Source organism: Rattus norvegicus, chromosome 9, assembly GCF_021556685.1.
Source record: "Rattus norvegicus strain SHRSP/BbbUtx chromosome 9, alternate assembly SHRSP_T2T, whole genome shotgun sequence".
Taxonomy (NCBI): Eukaryota; Metazoa; Chordata; class Mammalia; order Rodentia; family Muridae; genus Rattus; species Rattus norvegicus.
In genome coordinates, this window is record NC_141542.1 from 21,445,438 (window position 1) to 21,469,142 (window position 23,705).

Genomic DNA, 23,705 nt, shown 5'->3' on the forward strand with positions numbered 1-23,705 from the left:
CTTACTTTCAACTCCCAGCCTCACCTTGCCGGCTCAGGGATTTCTAGTACAGTATTTATAGGATTTGGCATCTCTAATTAATGCTTATGTTTAGGTAAATAAAGCTGGTGAGGGGCTGGAGAGATGGCTCAGTGGTTAAGAGCACTAAGTACTGTTCCTTTATAGGCCATTTAAGAACTCAAACTGGATTGCCTAGACCCCTTAACAAGGGAGGACAATGATACCAGACAGATTATAGGCCTTACATAGGAACAGTTAGTAAAAAAATCTCATTCTTTATATATCCAAAACAGTAATGCTGGAGACAATAATTTGGTATAAAAGTAAATTTATAAATACAAGTGCTCAGTGTCCTCAATTTAATCCTTAAGGACTTATCTTAATAAATAATATTTTAACAATATTTTAATAAATAAAAAGGGGAGTTATCCCTGTATGCTAAAATATGCTCCTTTTATTTCAATTTTAAAATTTGGATGCCAAGGAACACTCTGAGTTTATGGCACCCTACAGCTAGGCATACTTCTGCCTAGGTGAAATAGAAAGATCCACATATTGGCATGATCCTGTTCAGATATTTTATATGGGGAAGAGGGAATCTTTGTGTTTTTTCTACAGGATGCTACAGGAGTGTGCCAGCTGCCCAAGTGGCTGGTGAGACTTGCTGATCCTGGGAGCATGAAGATTCAGCTCTCCTGGTTCAGGTCCCTGGAGTCATTCCTGTGTCCTTGGAGGAATATGGAGGATTCCCACTCATCTTTTGTCATCACAGAAATTCTGGCGTTGCTGCAGTCATTGTGTTCCGTCCCACCACGGCCTGCGCTCCGACCCTCTGTGCACTGTTGCTTGGTGGAAGCTGCTGTGGACTGGGGAACTCTGCCCTGTTTTGCAGATCTCAGACATGGTCCCATTGCCTGCTGGTTGTTCCAGAGAAGAATGACCGATCCTGAACTGTCCTGGGAAAGACCTTGGCATTTTCGCTGCTATTGTAGCAGCCATTACTGCTGCAGCCATTGTGTCTGCAGTGTCTGGAGCTACCCTCCCCCAATCTATTGTTAAGCAAGCACAGTGGGTGAACTTTCTGGAGTAGTTGCTAACAATTGGGAATTCTAAATTTTATTACAGGAGAGGCTTGACTAGGCCCTTGGTGGTATGGCCATAACAGCTGAGGAGAACCAGATGAGGTGCCTACAACTTATCGGGAGAGGCTCAATTTCCACAATCTCTTATATTAATGCCATCTGGCCCTTGCTCTTTCGCCCCTGGGCTCAAGTGAGAGGAATGAGAAGATGACCTGATGTAGCTATCCTCAGGGACGGGCAACTTCCTCTGACCCTTGACCAATCTAAGACAGGAACCTTGGGGGCGACAAGGTGATCCTATGACAGATAAGGCTGGGGTTTGAGAGGTCGATCCTAAGACAGAGGTGGCTACACCCCGTTTAAACGTGCGGGCCGGTCAAATGCTCCTCTGCCCAGTTTCTCCCCCAATAACACACACGTATAGCCCAGAACGGTGTGTTACAGCATAAGTTCATTCCTAGCCATTGGGGTGCAGTCCTAACTGCAAGAGTGGCTTGCCATGGCCGAGCTGGGCACTCTGTGAGGCATGTCTGATCTCTCTCAGACCACTACTTCCACCTAATGGTTTTTTTTTTTTTTTTTAAAGAAAAATGGGGGAGATGCACGGAGCAATATTGGATTTGGGCCTAGCCGCTTTTTGACTGCATGGTTCAAAGTGACTCTGGGCTGTTTGGCCACAGAGACTCACCCCGAAGATGACTGCCATAAATCTTAAGATTGTTGGATAAAGCCTCTCCCATGAATTTACGGCACAGGAGTATAACATTCAAGGGATGCCTCAGCTTGAGCAGATACCAGTTATCTCCTCAGTCAACACCCAGTGTCTCCACCACCTGACCTCATCGCCTGACTTCTTTGCCTCCAGCTATCACTGCCTATACCCTCATCTCCCCCTCCTTCATATTTCACAAAGGTCACTCCCCCTACCTGAAAGCCTTAAAAGCGGCAATGTTCATCCCAATAAACGAGACCTTGACAACAGAACTTTTGCTTGGTCTCCTTCTTCTCTTCACCCCCATTTTGGCCCACAGGTAGAAAGCCTCTTCGGGACCCTGAATAACTGGGTCCCCGCTGGCGGGGCCATGAGGTGTGTATGAAGACTGTGTGTGTGCGTGACAGGAGAGTGCATGTGGTGTGTGTGAGATATGTATGAGGTGTGTATGAAGACTGTGTATGTGTGCGTGACAGGGGGGCATGTGGTGTGTGTGAGATATGTATGAGGTGTTTATGAAGGGTGTGTGTGTGCATGACAGGAGAGTGCATGTGATGTGTGTGAGATATGTATGAGGTGTGTATGAAGAGTGTGTGTGTGAGTGAAAGGAGAGTGCATGTGGTGTGTGTGAGATATGTATGAGGTGTGTATGAAGATTGTGTGTGAGAATGAAAGGGTAATGAGCAGACATGTGCATGATTGTGGGAGTTTGAGAAAAGAAAACTGGAATAAAAAAGCAGAGTGCACAAAAGAATGCAGAGTCTGTGCAGCCTCAAGCTGAGAGAGAAGGAGAGAGAGAGAGAGAGAGAGAGAGAGAGAGAGAGAGCAAACAACATAGCTCTCTTGTTTATGCCTGTTTTCCTGATTTGAAAGTAAATATTGACACCGCCGGAACCTGAAGGAAACAGACCAGATAAACAGTTCTCTGCACCCAAATCCCGTGGGAGGGAGAGCTAAACCTTCAGAGAGGCAGACAAGCCTGGGAAACCAGAAGAGACTGCTCCCTGCACACACATCTCAGACGCCAGAGGAAAAAGCCAAAGACCATCTGGAACCCTGGTGCACTGAAGCTCCCGGAAGGGGCGGCACAGGTCTTCCTGGTTGCTGCCGCTGCAGAGAGCCCCTGGGCAGCACCCCACGAGCAAACCTGAGCCTCAGGACCACAGGTAAGACCAAATTTTCTGCTGCAAGAAAGCTGCCTGGTGAACTCAAGACACAGGCCCACAGGAACAGCTGAAGACCTGTAGAGAGGAAAAACTACACGCCCGAAAGCAGAATACTCTGTCCCCATAACTGACTGAAAGAGAGGAAAACAGGTCTACAGCACTCCTGACACACAGGCTTATAGGACAATCTAGCCACTGTCAGAAATAGCAGAACAAAGTAACACTAGAGATAATCTGATGGCGAGAGGCAAGCGCAGGAACCCAAGCAACAGAAACCAAGACTACATGGCACCATCGGAGCCCAATTCTCCCATCAAAACAAACATGGAATATCCAAACACACCAGAAAAGCAAGATCTAGTTTCAAAATCATTTTTGATCATGATGCTGGAGGACTTCAAGAAAGACGTGAAGAACTCCCTTAGAGAACAAGTAGAAGCCTACAGAGAGGAATCGCAAAAATGCCTGAAAGAATTCCAGGAAAACATAAATAAACAAGCAGAAGCCCATAGAGAGGAGACACAAAAATCCCTGAAAGAATTCCAGGAAAACACAATCAAACAGTTGAAGGAATTGAGGATGGAAATAGAAGCAATCAAGAAAGAACACAGGGAAACAGCCCTGGATATAGAAAACCAAAAGAAGAGACAAGGAGCTGTAGATACAAGCTTCACCAACAGAATACAAGAGATGGAAGAGAGAATCTCAGGAGCAGAAGATTCCATAGAGATCATTGACTCAACTGTCAAGGATAATGTAAAGCAGAAAAAGCTACTGGTCTAAAACATACAGGAAATCCAGGACTCAATGAGAAGATCAAACCTAAGGATAATAGGTATAGAAGAGAGTGAAGACTCCCAGCTCAAAGGACCAGTAAATATCTTCAACAAAATCATAGAAGAAAATTTCCCTAACCTAAAAAAAGAGATACCCATAGACATACAAGAAGCCTACAGAACTCCAAATAGATTGGACAAGAAAAGAAACACCTCCCGTCACATAATTGTCAAAACACCAAACGCACAAAATAAAGAAAGAATATTAAAAGCAGTAAGGGAAAAAGGTCAAGTAACATATAAAGGCAGACCTATCAGAATCACACCAGACTTCTCGCCAGAAACTATGAAGGCCAGAAGATCCTGGACTGATGTCATACAGACCCAAGAGAACACAAATGCCAGCCCAGGTTACTGTATCCAGCAAAACTCTCAATAAACATTGATGGAGAAACCAAGATATTCCATGACAAAACCAAATTTACACAATATCTTTCTACAAATCCAGCACTACAAAGGATAATAAATGGTAAAGCCCAACATAAGGAGGCAAGCTATACCCTAGAAGAAGCAAGAAACTAATCGTCTTGGCAACAAAACAAAGAGAATGAAAGCACACAAACATAACCTTACATCCAAATATGAATATAACGGGAAGCAATAATCACTATTCCTTAATATCTCTCAATATCAATGGCCTCAACTCCCCAATAAAAAGACATAGATTAACAAACTGTATACGCAATGAGGACCCTGCATTCTGCTGCCTACAGGAAACACACCTCAGAGAAAAAGACAGACACTACCTCAGAGTGAAAGGCTGGAAAACAACTTTCCAAGCAAATGGTCAGAAGAAGCAAGCGGGTGTAGCCATTCTAATATCAAATAAAATCAATTTCCAACTAAAAGTCATCAAAAAAGATAAGGAAGGACACTTCATATTCATCAAAGGAAAAATCCACCAAGATGAACTCTCAATCCTAAATATCTATGCCCCAAATACAAGGGCACCTACATACGTAAAAGAAACCTTACTAAAGCTCAAAACACACATTGCACCTCACACAATAATAGTGGGAGATTTCAACACCCCACTCTCATCAATGGACAGATCATGGAAACAGAAATTAAACAGTGATGTCGACAGACTAAGAGAAGTCATGAGCCAAATGGACTTAACGGATATTTATAGAACATTCTATCCTAAAGCAAAAGGATATACCTTCTTCTCAGCTCCTCATGGCACTTTCTCCAAAATTGACCATATAATTGGTCAAAAAACGGGCCTCAACAGGTACAGAAAGATAGAAATAATCCCATGCGTGCTATCGGACCACCAAGGCCTAAAACTGGTCTTCAATAACAATAAGGGAAGAATGCCCACATATACGTGGAAATTGAACAATGCTCTACTCAATGATAAAGTGGTCAAGGAAGAAATAAAGAAAGAAATTAAAAACTTTTTAGAATTTAATGAAAATGAAGGTACAACGTACCCAAACTTATGGGACACAATGAAAGCTGTGCTAAGAGGACAACTCATAGCGCTGAGTGCCTGCAGAAAGAAACAGGAAAGAGCATATGTCAGCAGCTTGACAGCACACCTAAAAGCTCTAGAACAAAAAGAAGCAAATACACCCAGGAGGAGTAGAAGGCAGGAAATAATCAAACTCAGAGCTGAAATCAACCAAGTAGAAACAAAAAGGACCATAGAAAGAATCAACAGAACCAAAAGCTGGTTCTTTGAGAAAATCAACAAGATAGATAAACCCTTAGCCAGACTAACGAGAGGACACAGAGAGTGCGTCCAAATTAACAAAATCAGAAATGAAAAGGGAGACATAACTACAGATTCAGAGGAAATTCAAAAAATCATCAGATCTTACTATAAAAAGCTATATTCAACAAAACTTGAAAATCTTCAGGAAATGGACAATTTCCTAGACAGATACCAGGTATCGAAGTTAAATCAGGAACAGATAAACCAGTTAAACAACCCCATAACTCCTAAGGAAATAGAAGCAGTCATTAAAGATCTCCCAACCAAAAAGAGCCCAGGTCCAGACGGGTTTAGTGCAGAATTCTATCAAACCTTCATAGAAGACCTCATACCAATATTATCCAAACTATTCCACAAAATTGAAACAGATGGAGCACTACCGAATTCCTTCTACGAAGCCACAATTACTCTTATACCTAAACCACACAAAGACACAACAAAGAAAGAGAACTTCAGACCAATTTCCCTTATGAATATCGACGCAAAAATACTCAATAAAATTCTGGCAAACCGAATTCAAGAGCACATCAAAACAATCATCCACCATGATCAAGTAGGCTTCATCCCAGGCATGCAGGGATGGTTTAATATACGGAAAACCATCAACGTGATCCATTATATAAACAAACTGAAAGAACAGAACCACATGATCATTTCATTAGATGCTGAGAAAGCATTTGACAAAATTCAACACCCCTTCATGATAAAAGTCCTGGAAAGAATAGGAATTCAAGGCCCATACCTAAACATAGTAAAAGCCATATACAGCAAACCAGTTGCTAACATTAAACTAAATGGAGAGAAACTTGAAGCAATCCCACTAAAATCCGGGACTAGACAAGGCTGCCCACTCTCTCCCTACTTATTCAATATAGTTCTTGAAGTTCTAGCCAGAGCAATCAGACAACAAAAGGAGATCAAGGGGATACAGATCGGAAAAGAAGAGGTCAAAATATCACTATTTGCAGATGACATGATAGTATATTTAAGTGATCCCAAAAGTTCCACCAGAGAACTACTAAAGCTGATAAACAACTTCAGCAAAGTGGCTGGGTATAAAATTAACTCAAATAAATCAGTTGCCTTCCTCTATACAAAAGAGAAACAAGCCGAAAAGAAATTAGGGAAACGACACCCTTCATAATAGACCCAAATAATATAAAGTACCTTGGTGTGACTTTAACCAAGCAAGTAAAAGATCTGTACAATAAGAACTTCAAGACACTGAGGAAAGAAATTGAAGAAGACCTCAGAAGATGGAAAGATCTCCCATGTTCATGGATTGGCAGGATTAATATAGTAAAAATGGCCATTTTACCAAAAGCAATCTACAGATTCAATGCAATCCCCATCAAAATACCAATCCAATTCTTCAAAGAGTTAGACAGAACAATTTGCAAATTCATCTGGAATAACAAAAAACCCAGGATAGCTAAAGCTATCCTCAACAATAAATAGGCGTCAGGGGGAATCACTATCCCTGAACTCAAGCAGTATTACAGAGCAATAGTGATAAAAACTGCATGGTATTGGTACAGAGACAGACAGATAGACCAATGGAATAGAATTGAAGACCCAGAAATGAACCCACACACCTATGGTCACTTGATTTTTTGACAAAGGAGCCAAAACCATCCAATGGAAAAAAGATAGCATTTTCAGCAAATGGTGCTGGTTCAACTGGAGGGCAACATGTAGAAGAATGCAGATCGATCCATCCTTATCACCCTGTACAAAGCTTAAGTCCAAGTGGATCAAGGACCTCCACATCAAACTAGACACACTCAAACTAATAGAAGAAAAACTAGGGAAGCATCTGGAACACATGGGCACTGGAAAAAATTTCCTGAACAAAACACCAATGGCTTATGCTCTAAGATCAAGAATCGACAAATGGGATCTCATAAAACTGCAAAGCTTCTGTAAGGCAAAGGACACTGTGGTTAGGACAAAACGGCAACCAACAGATTGGGAAAAGATCTTTACCAATCCTACAACAGATAGAGGCCTTATACCCAAAATATACAAAGAACTCAAGAAGTTAGACTGCAGGGAAACAAATTACCCTATTAAAAATGGGGTTCAGAGCTAAACAAAGAATTCACAGCTGAGGAATGCCGAATGGCTGAGAAACACCTAAAGAAATGTTCAACATCTTTAGTCATAAGGGAAATGCAAATCAAAACAACCCTGAGATTTCACCTCACACCAGTGAGAATGGCTAAGATCAAAAACTCAGGTGACAGCAGATGCTGGCGAGGATGTGGAGAAAGAGGAACACTCCTCCATTGTTGGTGGGATTGCAGACTGGTACAACCATTCTGGAAATCAGTCTGGAGGTTCCTCAGAAAATTGGACATTGAACTGCCTCAGGATCCAGCTATACCTCTCTTGGGCATATACCCAAAAGATTCCTCAACATACAAAAGAGACACGTGCTCCACTATGTTCATCGCAGCCTTATTTATAATAGCCAGAAGCTGGAAAGAACCCAGATGCCCTTCAACAGAGGAATGGATTCAGAAAATGTGGTACATCTACACAATGGAATATTACTCAGCTATCAAAAACAACGAGTTTATGAAATTCGTAGGCAAATGGTTGGAACTGGAAAATATCATCCTGAGTGATCTAACCCATTCACAGAAAGACATACATGGTATGCACTCATTGATAAGTGGCTATTAGCCCAAATGCTTGAATTACCCTAGATCCCTAGAACAAACGAAACTCAAGACGGATGATCAAAATGTGAATGCTTCACTCCTTCTTTAAATGAGGAAAAAGAATACCCTTGGCAGGGAAGAGAGAGGCAAAGATTAAAACAGAGACTGAAGGAACACCCATTCAGAGCCTGCCCCACATATGACCCATACATATACAGCCACCCAATTAGATAAGATGGACGAAGCAAAGAAGTGCAGGCCTACAGGAACCGGATGTAGATCGCTCCTGAGAGACACAGCCAGAATACAGCAAATACAGAGGCGAATGCCAGCAGCAAACCACTGAACTGAGAATAGGCCCCCGTTGAAGGAATCAGAGAAAGAACTGGAAGAGCTTGAAGGGGCTCGAGACCCCAAAAGTACAACAATGTCAAGCAACCAGAGCTTCCAGGGACTAAGCCACTACCTAAAGACTATACATGGACTGACCCTGGACTCTGACCCCATAGGTAGCAATGAATATCCTAGTAAGAGTACCAGTGGAAGGGGAAGCCCTGGGTCCTGCTAAGACTGAACCCCCAGTGAACTAGACTATGGGGGGAGGGTGGCAATGGGGGGAGGGTTGGGAGGGGAACACCCATAAGGAAAGGGAGGGGGGAGGGGGATGTTTGCCCGGAAACGGGGAAAGGGAATAACACTTGAAATGTATATAAGAAATACTCAAGTTAATTAAAAAAAAAAAAACCTCATATGCTTTTAAACTCAGACCATTTTTTATTTTCTGCAGTGTATACTTAACCCCTAGGACATAACGGGCAAATGCTTGGCACCCATTAAACAGTCTGTGGTCAAAAAAAAAAAAAAGAAAGTAAATATTGTGTTCATCTGTGGTGTTGGTGGTAAGAATAAAATCCTTAACATGAATAACAGGACCATGCAGAGCATGGCTTTACATTCTATGTACAAATTGAATAGCTAGAGGGAATTACCAAAAAAACAATAAGAATCCTAACAACAATTACAGAAATAATGAAATGAAATAAAACAAAAACAAAAGCAAAAACAACAATACTTTGTGGGTGTTGTAATTTAAGGCACGTATTAATTTTGACCAGCTTTGTAGGTATTTCCAATAAAAAGCAAACAAACAAACAAACAAACAAACAGCCTTATTAAAAGTGCTGCAGGTGCAGGAGAGAAAGCTGGGAGACATCCTGTGCTGCTGCCCCCATGCTGTGATTCTGCAGCAACAACTTCCTTGGGAATAGGAACCTGTATGCAGTGGGATCCCTTTCTGGACCTGGCATTCCAAAATAGGGGATTCCCTAATCCCAAACCTTGGAATCCAGTTGACTTCAGGCCAGGAATGAAGTCATCCATCATTAGTGAAAGAGCAAGGGAAAAATTACATAGGAAAAAATATGTGCCTTAATCAGAAAAGATCCTCAACTTCTAAGGCCTCCACAATCTCCACCCCTCTCTTCTGAGCTGTGCATAGTAATGTTGTATAACTCCAGTTGGTAGGAAAAGGCAGAGTTCTTCCCAGAAAAGTCATACATGATTTTCACCCTGACCTCTGTGAGGTGAGGAGGCATCGTATCACAGAGTCAGCACACCCGGGATAAGGACACAGAAGCCACAGATGACAATGCCAAATGGACTCCCTCCTGAACTTATGGACCCATTAAAATTGAGGTTTAGACTAACCTTAGGCCATTCCACTCCCTGCCCATCCACCTGATTTGTATGTTTGCTCTGAGTAAAAGATCAGCGTGTAGCCCCAAATATCCTCAGGATTGGACTTGGAAATTCAGGAAGAACGATATTGGAGAAGGGATGGCTATGAGGTTACAATGTGGTAACACAAGGTCCAGGTTGACGTTTGCTCCCTGATGTCCGATTTCACTGTCTTGTTATATTTGAGAAAGGGAGAATGTCCAACTTAATATATAAAAGGTACAGAAATTTATTATTTTATATATGCCCTGTAGTTGATCCCTATGTTTCAAGAAAAATGGAGTTTTTATTCATACACACCTCATACATATCTCACACACACGACATGCACTCTCCTTTCACGCACACACACAGTCTTCATACACACCTCATACATATCTCACACACACCACATGCACTCTCCTTTCACGCACACACACAGTCTTCACACCACCTCATACATATCTCACACACACCACATGCACTCTCCTGTCACTCACACACACAATCTTCATACACACCTCACATTCTCTCCTCATTCATTCTCACATGCTCTCCTCATGCTCTCTCCCTGGCTCTCACATTTGTTCTCAGACTCGCTCTCTCATTCGCTCCCTCATTCACTCTTCACGTTCTCTCTCCACTCACTCTTCACATGCTCTTCTCATGCTCTCTCATTCGCTCTCACATTTGTTCTTACATTAGCTCTGTCATTTACTCTCTCATTCACTCCCTCATGCTCTCTCTCATTTACTCTTCACATGTTCCGTAGCCTTTCTCTTGCCCCATTCCTTTATTAATAATCCAAAAGCAGGTAGAAAAAAGACATTGTGTAATCATTTCCAAATCAAATTCAGAGAATAACTACATCCCACCAAGAACTAAGAATTGCAATTGTTCCCCACAGTTTCAAGGGTTGCCTATCCCCATGCCAGTGGCCAAAATAATAATAATTGTAAACTTATCATTATTTAAACTTTAATTATTTACTTTTATACTTCAGAGGCCAAAGCTCTGAGATCAGCTAATTGCATTTTCCTGTGACACTCTAATGATAAATGACATAGGCAAAACTGCCAGGCAGTGGCCAGAAAGAATCAAGGTAACCCTTAGCTCATTAATTCAGCTAGCTTTCTGTTCCTTGCACACAATGACACTCATAAGAGTCCGACTATTTTGACTTAGTATTTTTTTGGTTCTTCTTTTTCGGACTTGGGGACCGAACCCAGGGCCTTGTGCTTCCTAGGCAAGCGCTCTACCACTGAGCTAAGTCCCCAACCCCTTAACTTAGTATTCTAGTATATGATTTAATATACTTTATACTTCCTTACCCAGGAATCACTCTCATATGTTATGTAAAACTTATTTCCTAACTTCAATAACCTTTTCCTTTATTAGGGTCCCAATGTTGTCTCTAATTCATTTTCTAATAATTTTTTAAAGTTTCTTTGCAAGTCAAACCTTAATCTGGAACTTCAATTGTGCAGTTATTACATCTTTTCCAAGATGAGAACACACAGTATCCACCTGGGCCACTAGGGCTGTGCTGTGCTGTGCCCCTATGCATCAATTTCCAATTGTCTAAGAATCATAACATCAAGGAACATCTAGTTTCACAGAATTCACCAGAGCAGAAGGAGAAAGAAGTAGGAAAGTCAGATATAATACAATAATTGTGCACACCAAGGCCAACTGATAGGCAGACACACACAAATGAAATTTATACAGCCGTTGTCCAGGGCTAAGGTATGGAGAAATGGAAACAACCAGTTTTTACAAAAAGCTACTGCGGGCTACTGAGATGTCTCCATTGTATGTTGTCCCAAGCATTAGCCAAAACTCAGACAACAAAGAGAGGTCCAAAGGATACAGATTGGAAAGGAAGAAGTCAAAATATCACTGTTTCAGAGGATAGGGTAGTACACATGGGACACCCCAAAAGTTACAACAGAGAACTCCTAAGCCTGATAAACAACTTCAGCAAAGTGGCTGGGTATAAAATTAACTCAAACAAATCAGTAGCCTTCCTCTACACAAAAGATAAACAAGCTGAGAAAGAAATTAGGGAAATGACACCTTTCATAATAGTCCCAAATCATATAAAAATACCTCAGTGTGACTTTTATCAAACAAGTGAAAGATCTGTGTGACAAGAATGCCAGTGTCTGAAGAAAGATATTGAAGAAGGTCTCAGAAAATGGAAAGATCTCCGATGTTCATGGCTTGGCAGTATGAAGATAGTAAAAATGGCCATTTTCCCAAAGTGACCTACAGTTGCAATGCAATTTCCATCAAAATTCGATTCCAATTCTTCATAGGGTTAGACAGAACAATTTGCAAATTCATTTGGAATAACAAGTAAGGCAGGATAGCTAAAAATATCCTCAACAATAAAAGGACTTCCCTGGGAATCACCATCCCTGAACTCAAGCAGTTTACAGATCATTAGTGATAAAACTGTATGGTATTGGTACAGAGACAGGAAGATAGACCAGTGGAATAGAATTGCAGATCCAGAAATGAACCCACACACCTATGGGCACTTGATTTTTGACAAAAGAGACAAAAGCATCCAGTGGAAAAAGGATAGCATTTTTAGCAAAGGGTGCTGGTTCAAATGGAGGTCAGCATATGGAGTAGTACAAATCATCCCCTTCTTATTGCCCTGTGTAAAGCTTAAGTCCAGGTGGATCAAGGACCTCTACATCAAACCAGATCACTCAAACTAATAGAAGCAAAAGCGGGGAAGAATCTTGAACACATGGACACTGGAAAAAATTTCCTGAACAAAACACGAATGGCTTATGCTCTAAGATCAAGAATAGACAAATGGGACCTCATAAAGCTACAAAGCTTCTGTAAGACAAAGGACACTGTGGTTAGGACAAAACAGCAACCAACAAATTGGGAAAAGACCTTTACTAATCCTAGAGCTGATAGAGGGCTAATATCCAAAATATACAAAGAACTCATGAAGTTGGACTGCAGGGAGACTAATAACCCTATTGAAAATTGCAGTTCAGAGCTAAACAAAGAATTCATAGCTGAGGAATATGGAGTGGCTGAGAAGCACCAAAAGAAATGTTCAACATCTTTAGTTATAAGGGAAATGCAAATCAAAACAACCCTGAGATTCCACCTCACACTAGTCTGAATGGCTAAGATCAAACACTCAGGTGACTGAAGATGCTTTTGCAGATTTGAGAAAGAGGAACACTCCTCCATTGTTGGTGAGATTGCAGACTGGTACAACCATTCTGGATATCAGTCTGGAGGTTCCTCAGAAAATTAGACATTGCACTAGCTGAGGACAAAGCTATACCTCTCTTGCACATATACCCAAAAGATGCTACAACATACAACAGGGCACATGCTCCACCATGTTCATAGCAGCCTTATTTATAATAGTCATAAAATGAAAAGATCCCAGATGCCCTTCAACAGAGGAATGGAAACAGAAATTGTGGTACATCTACACAATGGAGTACTACAGAGATATCAAAAACAATGACTTCATGAAATTCATAGGCAAAGAGAACGAACTAAAACATATCATCCTGAGTGAGTTAACCCAATGACAAAAACACACACATGGTTTGCACTCACTGATAAGTGGATATTAGGCCAAATGCTCAAATTCTCCAAGATTCACAGACCAAATGAAATTCAGGAAGGATGACCAAAATGCTGATTCTTCACTCCTTCCTTTAAAGGAGAAGAAGAATCCCTATTGAAGGGATAGGGATGCAAAGTTTAAAACAGAGCCTAGAGGAATGTCCATTCAGAGTCTACCCAACATGTGGCCTATACATATACAGCCTTCAAACTAGATAACGTGGATGAAGCTAAGAAGTGCAGGCTGATAGGAACTGGATATAGATGTCTCCTGAGATTCACAGCCAGATCATGTCAAATAGAGTGGCAAATGCTAGCAGCAAACCATTGAACTGAGAACTGGACCTCAGTTGGAGGAATTAGAGAAAGATTGAAAGAGCTGAAGGGACTTGCAACCCCATAAGAACAACCATGGCTGCCAAGCAGAGTTCCCAGAGACTAAACCAGTACCAATCACTATACAGGGACTGTGCCATGGCCTCATCTGCATGTGTATCAGAGGATGGTCTTCTTGGGCACAAATGGAATGAGCAGCCCTTGGTCCTGCCTAGGCTTGGAAAGTGTATGGCTGGTGAAGGGAATACTTTTATAGCAGAGGTGGAGGGCAATGGTATTCAGACTTATTTCTGGAAAACAAGGAAGGAATAACATTTGAATTCGAAATGAAAAATATCCAACTAAAAATCAACAACAACAAAATGGTATTTTGAGCTTCGAATCAAAATAAGCCACAGTCAGGAAACAGAGAATTGTATGGCTATGGTTTTCTTCAAACATGCTCAGGGCCCAGGTAGGTTCTGGGCCCAGGCTGAACCAAGCAGGTTCCTGCCACTGACTGCTCCTCTATTCCTGTTTCCAGAGGCATCATGCAGATTAATATTGGGCCAGAGATGTGGGCAGAGCTCGTCAGAAGTGGCTTTCTTTCCTGTGGTTTCAGGATTATCTGCATTCCTGGGTGTTCAGCATTTTCTGCCCCGGGATTTGGGTGCAGGATTACCGATGGCTTTAAACTCCCTTCTACCATGTTTATATGTCCTGGGAGGTGTTACAGAAAAATTAATGTTTATCCTATTAATTTGGTCAAAACTGTCATCGACAGAGTATAATTTAGAGGTAACTATATATTTGACAGCAAGCCTACACAGTGGATAATGTATGCATGATGAAGTTGAAATTCAGAGTTGGAAAAACAGTGCACAGTGACTGTATAAATGCCTGTGAATCTCAGTCTGACTGGGAAGTGATTTGATGCCCAGTCGCCATGAGAATGCCGAGATCCATCCCTCCCTGATAGCTGTGGGACTTCAGATGTTGACACTAATGATCAATAAAGAAGGTTCTTAAGAGTGAAGTGTTTGAGATTACTCCTTTATTGACCAGAATACATCCAATTTACTTGATAGTAACCAGATGCAGGTAGTCAATATATACAGTCTATATCCTTATCAAAATAGAAAAGCAAATGAACAAAACGACAACAACAGATAAATAACAAATCTTCAAATGAATAGAAGGAGAACCAAATAACCAAAATAATTAAAAATTAACCAAACTTTAAATAGAGGAATTGCACTAAGCATTTTTTGCTGCTCCTTTTGCAGAATAGACTTATAGCCTGTGGCTTGCCTTGGAGACATAGTAGACAAGCAGTTAGTGATGGTAATAATCTTTTCAAGAGGAGTGGAAGTAGGTCTGTTTTGTTGGAGTGGAGGTATTAAGGAAAAAGCCATCCAACACTGAGTGTAAATGATATTACAGACTTTGTCACAAAGTCTTTCCAATATTGTGAACTGATCTCCACGAAACTGTTCTGGATGACCCATCAGGACAGGTACAAATTTACACGTGCACAGTCTTTCTGGATGACCAGCAGCTCTTGATTGATGTGCATCAGCACTTCTCTGAGTCCCTCCAAAAGTGTACACTTGCTGGAGAGAGGCAAGGTGAAAATACAGGGTATTCAATCCAAAGAAATCAAACTAAAGGAGGAAAATGCAGTCCACAATTGCTATGGAAATTACAGGTGAGATGCAATAGTTGTGTATTTGCTGTGCACACTTAGTTCTCCTCCTGTAGCACTTCTCTCCAAGGGAGATCTTGTCCTGGACTGTGTCATGTTCGAGTTTCTGCTGGAGAATTTCAGACCTAGCAGAGCAAGGGAAAAAAGGTTTAGTGAGTGGTTGTCAATTCAGCTCTCCCCCTTATATCAGCTCTATTCAGTTGGACAATCCAGCATGACCTGTCAGCTGAGGTCAGTCCCTGCATCCCCAAGTGTCCTAGAGTACCTGCGCTTGGATTTATATCTCACCTTTCAAACTGCTAGAATTTGAACTGTGGACTATGCACTGTACTGGGATTAAGAGAAAAATGAGCATTTTTTCCCACTGGTCCAGGTATATGACATTGAATAATAACATTGTAGCTATGTCTGAATCTGAGTTCAAGAGAGGTATGAGCAACCTAGAATACCATGTGGATTCCTTCTGGAGAACATGCCCAGAATTGAGGTGAAATTTCTGATTATGTTAGCACTGAAGGAACCCGTCTAGTTTCCATTTGTAACCACTGAGTCTGCAAATACACAGAGAAGCCATCTCACTTCAAATTCATGCTCACTGCATAGATCCTGTAATCACTGAGAATGTGCTCCATGTAAATCTTCCCAGCGTACACACGGACATTAAAGGTGATTATGATGTAGAAACAGAACAGCACCCCTGTAAGTCTATGGCTAGTGTAAGGCAATTTGTGAGAGGACAGAAGAGAAAATGTCCTCAGATCTTTCCGGAGAGATCACAGGAAGAAAGGAGTAGAACATAGCAAGAAATCCAGAGGATCATATATATTGTTTCATGGGCAAAATTCACATGAACTGTACCAGAACAATACTCTGAGTAGCTCTTTAGCTGCCTGAGGCTGAAATCCAGGTGGGGTGGTCATCCACCCAAAAAGGGTATTTATATAGGGAAAGATATTCAAATGGCTTCTTCCAGCCTGTGTTCCTACCTGAACATTAATGCTTAATGTAAAGATTCCCCAGGATTCGCTGGAGGCATAAAAACAAATGTTGAGTGGGATATGTACATAGTGGCCAGATCCTATAGACAGCTCAGTCAGTGATGTGCTGTCCTCCCATAAACCGTCATAGACTCAGGGTTCTTTCTCCATTAACAATCTGGCTTAGCAAGTCCCAAAGGCTGTGTAGAGCTGTCTTGTTGCTCAGCAAAGGATCATATGTTGGTGGTGGACTAGACTCTTGTTCTTGTTCACTCTTTCAGAAATTCCCCAAAGTGTGCAACTTCTTCTAATCAGAGCTGTCTTTACCATAGCCTGAGTGACTTCATGCCCAAAGCTAGAATCATAGGAAATCTCCATAACCAGGATCCAAATCAACAAATTTTCTCCCCGTAATGTGATTGCTCCACAGATAATTTGAATGAGTAAGTAAAAGCTTGCATGGATTATCTCACACTGAATTAGAATCTATGGAAGGGCTCCATCGTATGGTACACTTTTACTCCTTGGCTGATGGACGTCTGGATAGATTCTCCTTCAAGGTTACTCTGGGACCACTACAACATTGATGCTCCCTAGTTGCAATGGCAATACCTACTCCTTGTTGTGGAATCACTGGGTTAACTAAAACTTCTGTTCCACTTTCTGAACATGGCTTCTCATAGGGCTACCTGTTCTTACACTGTCAGACCCATTTGAAGCTCATCATTTCTCCTAACCCATTGAGGCTGAAATTAACTGAGAGAAAGTGTTGATCGACAGCACTTGCAGAATGCTACACAGATAACATAGAGGAGCGTTTTGTATAATCTGTGCACCTAAAGGGCCTCCTGAAACTACCCTGTTCTTGCACCACAGCATAGCTATGGGACTTTTTCTGGATGACGATACAATTCCAAGCAACTCAAATTCTCAATGAATAAAATCCAAGCCAAACTCCCAGGGGAAGTTGTAGTGTGCCAAGGTAGCTCGAAAGAAATGGTAGCAGGCAATGTGGAAAGCAACCTTGGAGAAGACACAGTGAGTGACACAACCTTCCAGTGGGCTTTCACAATTCACAAAGAAAAGAGAAGCAGAATAAACTCATGGATTTTTCTAGAGAAGCCTTGCCCTTACCTCCCAGTACTCCATTCCTTTGATGTGCTCCAAAGGATTTCAATGCAGATCAGTAGTTTTGCCCCTAATCACTTGAAAATCTAACTTTACAGGTGTTTTTGTGTCCTCTTTTTGGGGGTTGCATTTCTAAAGGATTTTATTGTCCTGCTTCTACACCATAACAAAAAGGGACCTGCAAGCTCTAGGCCTGTACCATTTGTTACCCCTGTGAAACACGACTCACTTGAACATATTTCCACTCCTCCCCCAGACTTCACAAGATAATTCTGTTCTGAAATTTTTGGAAACAGAATAAATTAGTAATTTAAGTGTCCTTTTGCTGTACAGAGCTAGATGGAGATGCCAAATGACTGGGCAGCTCTATTTCATGTTTCATGGATGTAAAGTGAATGCTTAGAGTACTTTTCTCATGAAACTTGGAAATAGAGGGAAACACACCTTCACTACTGCAAACACACACACACACACACACACACACACACACACACATACCCACACACACCACACACACACACACACAAACACACACACAAACACAGACACACAGATACACACTCGCATGCACAAATGAAAACTTTGCTCTTATGCAGCACATTTCCTGTTGAGTGAGGAATTAGTGGGAACAATGCTGTGTACAAGTCTCTTAGACTCAAGCAGGCTGTGCTGCCCTGGCCCGTACTCATTTCCACTTCAGGAAACCTTTCTATGCAGATACTTGCTGGTCCGACAAGTAAGTTACATGTTCTGCACAGATAGCCTAAACAACACAACATTAAATCCCCAAGAGAGAGATTTCTAGGAAAAGACTCCATCAAGCTCTATGCTGACTCATCATAGGCCCCTCACTAAAACTACCCTGTTTCCTTCATAGAAGACTTTGGAAGCATCAGAGAAGACAGTAACTCATGGTCACTTCCGAGGAACATTTGATCACATTAGAGTTCCTGTGATATTAAAACAACCTCAATGTCAGTCAGAAAAAGGCTAAATAAATAACATACAGTGAATTTTCTGAAATGCGGCACTGTGTACAATATTGAGAGGGAATCTATCCTGAAAGAATGCAGTGCCCATGATATAGTCAGCAAAGCAATGTCAGCAGAGGGTTGCACTCTAGGATTCCATGCAAGATCATGGTGAAGCCAATAAGACAATCCAGAATCTTCCCGGGGGATAACTCTGTTCAGGTAAAGTGAAGAAATCTAATCCTTATTTTTCAAATAGCTGAATGGTTTAAGAATGTGTTGAGACAAATAAGAGAGGGGGCTCCACTTGGAACTGGACGAATGATGCAAAGACTGCTGGCCAGCACAAAACAGGAAGCTTCATGTTTGTTGAGAGACCTAGGCTTAAAGGACTAAGTTAGATAATGACTGGACAAAACTGCATGTCATGAACTGGCCTCCCCGCATGCTCCCTAAGATGCAGGTCAGCACAGCAATGCACCTTTCTTGGTGAGAATTGGGGGTACATATGGATAACTTTGTTCTTGAAGTCTCAAATCTCTCATGCCAACCCTCAGCCTTTGAGAAACCTTTTCCACATCCTTGGTCTTCTAACCAGCTTCAGGTTGTAAGGCCCAGTTATGAACTCTCCAGGAGCACTCAAATAAGACAGGACTGACATGCTGTTACACTGGCTCTGTAGTTACCCAAGATCTATGAAGCATGAAGTCACCATCTTCATATACAGGGACATGAGGGGAAGAAGAACAAAAGCCACCACAAATGACAATGAGAACTATTTCTTTGGCATTTCCACCAGGCTCTCCTCCTTGAAAACTACTTACTTCCTGAGTCTCACACGATCCCTGTAAAGAAAATGAGCTCCAGGCTTTTGCTTCATCCCTCAAAGCCCTGTTCTAGTCTAAAGAGGGCTCGCACATAGCACCCTCCATACATAATGGCATGTAGTGCTGTGCTGTGTGATCAACCTATCTCCCTTAATGAAGTGCAGATTCTCAAAGAGCAGGAGCATTTGCTTTCCAAACATGCAGTTTCTTGAAAAGGGGCTATCTCAACAGAGGGCCTTGTAAACCATCACCTGAATGAACACTTGGATGAGACCTAGGTCAGGACATGGATCAGTCAATAGACAGTTACATTGGTTTGTCTATGGTTATGGTAAGACCTGAGGACAACCCGACCCTGAGCCCTAACCCTACCTGCTGTTGCTTGGCTCTGGGGTCACAGATGTTCATTCCGGCCTCTTCACAGAACCTCTTTTTCTCCACAGAGGATGCTGGCAGTTCAGTCTGCTCCACCAGCAGTTCTCTCTTCTCATTCAGCAAAATCTGTATATTGTTCTTCAATTGAGCTTGTTCACGTAGGAGCTGGGATTGCCTGATGCTGAACCACAATCAAAAAATGGTAAATCCCAGCCAGCTTCTATTTGCCTGTCACTCCTGCAAGTACAATCATCCCTTCAAGGGTCCTCATCCTCAGAAATCCCCAGAATAGAGCCACACTATACAAGTTAGCACCAATTAGAGGAGGTCAAATCCAGAATCAACATTCCACAATCCCCAGAATAGAGCCACACTATACAAGTTAGCACCAATTAGAGGAGGTCAAATCCAGAATCCACATTCCACATTTCAAAATACTTCTAAAAATCCTGACACTAAGACGGTTTATATAAATCAAGGAAGAAGAGATGGTCCATAAGGGAGCTCGTATGTCCATGGTATGGTGAAACCATCTTCACGTTGTGGGGAAAGCCCCTCTGAGGGGTAGTTGAAGACACAATAGCTATACAATCTTTCCATGTGTTTCTCATGGATCACAGATCTTTAAAGCTCCTGTCAGAGTCCTAGAGATTCACAGTTCATTGATATTCCCATCATGGTGCAAACCTTTTCTATCTAGAGGAACTTTAACGGGGAAAATAACAATTGGAGGGTCTTCTACACCCTTCACATGTAGGACAACTGAGTCCAAGAGCTACAAATCTAAGACCCTTGCCAGGAGGCAGCCTTCTTGTTAAGAGTCAAACACCATGGAACCAGAGCCCTGACTTTTGTTAAAGTCATACAGGACAGAAGCATTCCCTGCCTAGTGCTGGGTTCTCATCTCTGTCAGCGACTCACCGGTAGGAACTGTTCACTTGTATGAGCTCCTTGTACCTCTCCATGGCATCACTTATTGAGTTGGTCATCATTTGCATAGCCATCATTCTCATCTCATGTTCAGATTGAAGTACTGGCAATTCGACATCCAGCCTGGGTTAGGTCATGGCCAAAGGAACAAATAACCATCTGAACTCACGATTTCAGAATTAGGAGAAATGTAAATAACAATATATATAATAAAAAAGTTCAAATTCAAGGAATGGTGGAAGGGAAGAAAGTGGCAAAGTCAAAAACCAGACCAAAACCCAATAGTGAGACTCAATCCACAGAAAATATTTCCATGTAAATAAGCAAATTTTGTTTTGAAATAAGGACTCCTTAAAAGCCTGGGGAGATATGGTTCTGCAAAGACTTACTATATAGGAGTGGGCAGAGCCTGAGACCTGCCTGTTTGGAATAACAACTGTCAAGAATTTATTCCCACAGTGACCCTTTCTAGGTCACAATAAACCATCACTGGATAGTTAAAAAAATAAAAAACTAACGATCAAAGCAGGTAAAAAAAATTAGGAGAAATCAGACTGTTCTCTCAATTACTTAAACCCAGTATATAGCACATACTTGCTCCTTTGAAGTAGTTGTACTGATTAAACTTATTATCCTGGGCACAGGAGAACTGAGCCACGGTACCAATTGGAGGGACCTGACCTTCAAGAGCTGGCCAGGTAAGCATGATGGAATTGACTAGTTCAGGAAGAAGATTGCTCCAGTCTGTGCCACAGCTTTGGGCCCAGCGAAAGCTGTGATGACATTTCTCTTGTTTTGAAAGCAGGTATACTCAATCCTTGGTTTCTATAGTTACATGAATTCCCAGAGGGCATAACTAAGTTTGACAGGGAAGAGGATTTATAGCACCTCCTCCCCTCAGGAGAGTCCTCGGTGCCACCAAGGTATACAGAAGGAGCAAAGTGCTCTGTTGATCAGTGTGGGCCTCCACGTACTCATCACTTTCATGACCTGCAGACTGTTGATCAAACAAATCCTCAGACCCCATCAAAGGTCCCAGATGTCCTGATCCTGAGTAAACACCACATATACTTCCACATACATACATACCAACCCATATCCAAACACATTTAGAATGCCAACTACATGCATGGAGGTGCCATAGAATCAGAGTATAATGAACAAATTCAGAGGAAAGAGTGATGCCGTGCAGGCATTTCATTCACTCCCACAGCTGCAGCAAGTGTGACCAGGGCCTTCCAGCTGCTGACAGAACCAATGCCTCTCCAACCACCTCAGGCTAAACTACAAAAAAGGTTAACCCTAAACACACAGCACCTAGCTTATCTCACAAGGTAATGCCTGCCAAGGCTCCTTAAAATCCAGCATGAGAGGTGAAACTCTCTCGTGCTATGAGGAAATCTCGGGTTAGCAGAAAGAGAGCACAAGACAGTGAACAGGTTACTGGGCATAATGACTACCTGTGGTCCCACTCATCATAGATATAAAGGTCCAGGATTTGATAAAGTTCATCCCTCTCAAATTGACACTTCTTGATTTCAAATTTGAGCTCCTCCAGTTCCTTTAGAAGCTCCTCTTGCTTACTGATGACACTTTGGGATGATGCCTTCCTACCAAAACCTATAGAAAGATAAACCCAAGTGAATTTGTATATTTGATGGACCACAGGCAGAAAAGATCCTTCTGAATCCCAAGAGGAGGTTGAGGAAGGGAAAATGGTAGAGACTGGGTGAATCCCTAAAAGAGCAGAAAAGCTTTCTTAAAGGTGGATTTTTAAGCTATGTCCCTCTTCCCAACCTCTAATGCCATACTCGTGCCACACTCACTATTACAGGACCCCTCACCCTGAAAAGTATAACCTGACTGATACATAAACATCTGGGACAATGTTATCTCATATCAGATGTGGTGCAGTCAATCCTGGAGTTCATAATGCTTAGCACCATCAAGCTCTAACCAAGTGTGGTCCAGCCCAAAGTGTTTAAGAACTCAATTCAAGACTAGGGGTGCATCCTTCCTTGTTCTTGCCATCAGAGACTTATGTAACCTACAGTAATCTAGAGGATGAAGTGCTTAAACTCCCAACCATGGATAGTCACATTGTTAATCTCACAGTGCCTCCTCCTGCCATTCATTGACACTGACATTTAAAAAGCTTCAAGAAAAGACACTGAAGGCACCATTTTCTGGCTTTCTCTCAAATTAAAGAGTAGGAACTCTTGACTCTTGGTTTGCCTTTGAGAAATCCCAAGGCTCCTGCTTGTAAGGCCTAGTCTTAGAAGGCACATCTCAAACCTACCTCCTTGAGGATATTCCCCAACTCTGCCTAGGACTCACCAAGCCTTCCCCAGCATGATTTCCTCCTTCTTGTTTCACTAGAGAGGGGGTCAGCTTCCCTCTGACCTGGTGTGGTCTCTCCTTGATCTCCCCTTTCCTTCCGAAATAGCCTGAGCAGCTGGCGAAACATGCCTGCTTGTGAACCCAAAGGGAACTGAAGTAATATGCCAAAGGCAGTTGGTGTCACCACAACACTGGTGACATCACAGAAGATTCTAGGGATCTCTTAGATACAAAAGATTGTCCAGTGAAGGGCTTACTGATGAAGACAATGGAAAGTTCTATGGCCTACCTACTAACCAACTCTCTCCAAAGTGATGAATTTCTGTGGAGACCCTTTCCTCCAGTCTCTCATGTGTCACTGGGAATACCATTTGGCAACCTCTATTTCAAAGCTAGATGTTTCTCTCTGCTTCATAAAAAGTCAACAATGCTTTTGCTGGGGAGAGTTGCTTACAACCCTCAATTGGAGAACAGATTTTTCTTAGCACCCAAATCTCTAGGGGCCAAGGGGGAGGCAGTTTTTTCTTAAAAGTAAATCTACTACCTGAGAAAATGCATGTGACACACATTTCGATTCCTAAGCTTTTCCCTTTTTCTGGAGGCCAATGTGTTTCTTCTATACCT

General features: G+C 42.0%; 2 protein-coding genes across 3 annotated transcripts in view; both read right to left on the reverse strand.

Annotated features, from left to right (window-relative positions):
* The window catches only part of LOC146768883 (uncharacterized), a 263,806-nt gene that overhangs the window by 178,183 nt on the left and 61,918 nt on the right, over positions 1–23,705 (reverse strand). The gene's annotated exons all lie outside the window — the stretch shown is intronic.
* LOC148003471 (disks large homolog 5-like) lies at positions 14,867–23,229 on the reverse strand. The gene is made up of 5 exons (XM_087568860.1): positions 23,079–23,229; positions 22,202–22,361; positions 20,733–20,864; positions 19,809–19,992; positions 14,867–15,658 (listed from the first exon to the last, which is right to left on the reverse strand). The coding sequence occupies exons 1-5, from the start codon at positions 23,206–23,208 to the stop codon at positions 15,653–15,655; spliced, it is 612 nt and encodes a 203-aa protein (XP_087424986.1). The 5' UTR covers positions 23,209–23,229; the 3' UTR covers positions 14,867–15,652.

Excerpts from the sequence above, each read along its gene's own strand:
- LOC148003471 (XM_087568860.1), bottom strand. The coding sequence starts at position 23,208 with ATGTTTCGCCAGCTGCTCAGGCTATTTCGGAAGGAAAGGGGAGATCAA. Across the intron at positions 20,865-22,201 it reads TATGATGAGTGGGACCACAG|GCTGGATGTCGAATTGCCAG; the intron begins GTAGTCATTATG and ends GACCTAACCCAG. Across the intron at positions 19,993-20,732 it reads CAAGTGAACAGTTCCTACCG|CATCAGGCAATCCCAGCTCC; the intron begins GTGAGTCGCTGA and ends ATTGTGGTTCAG.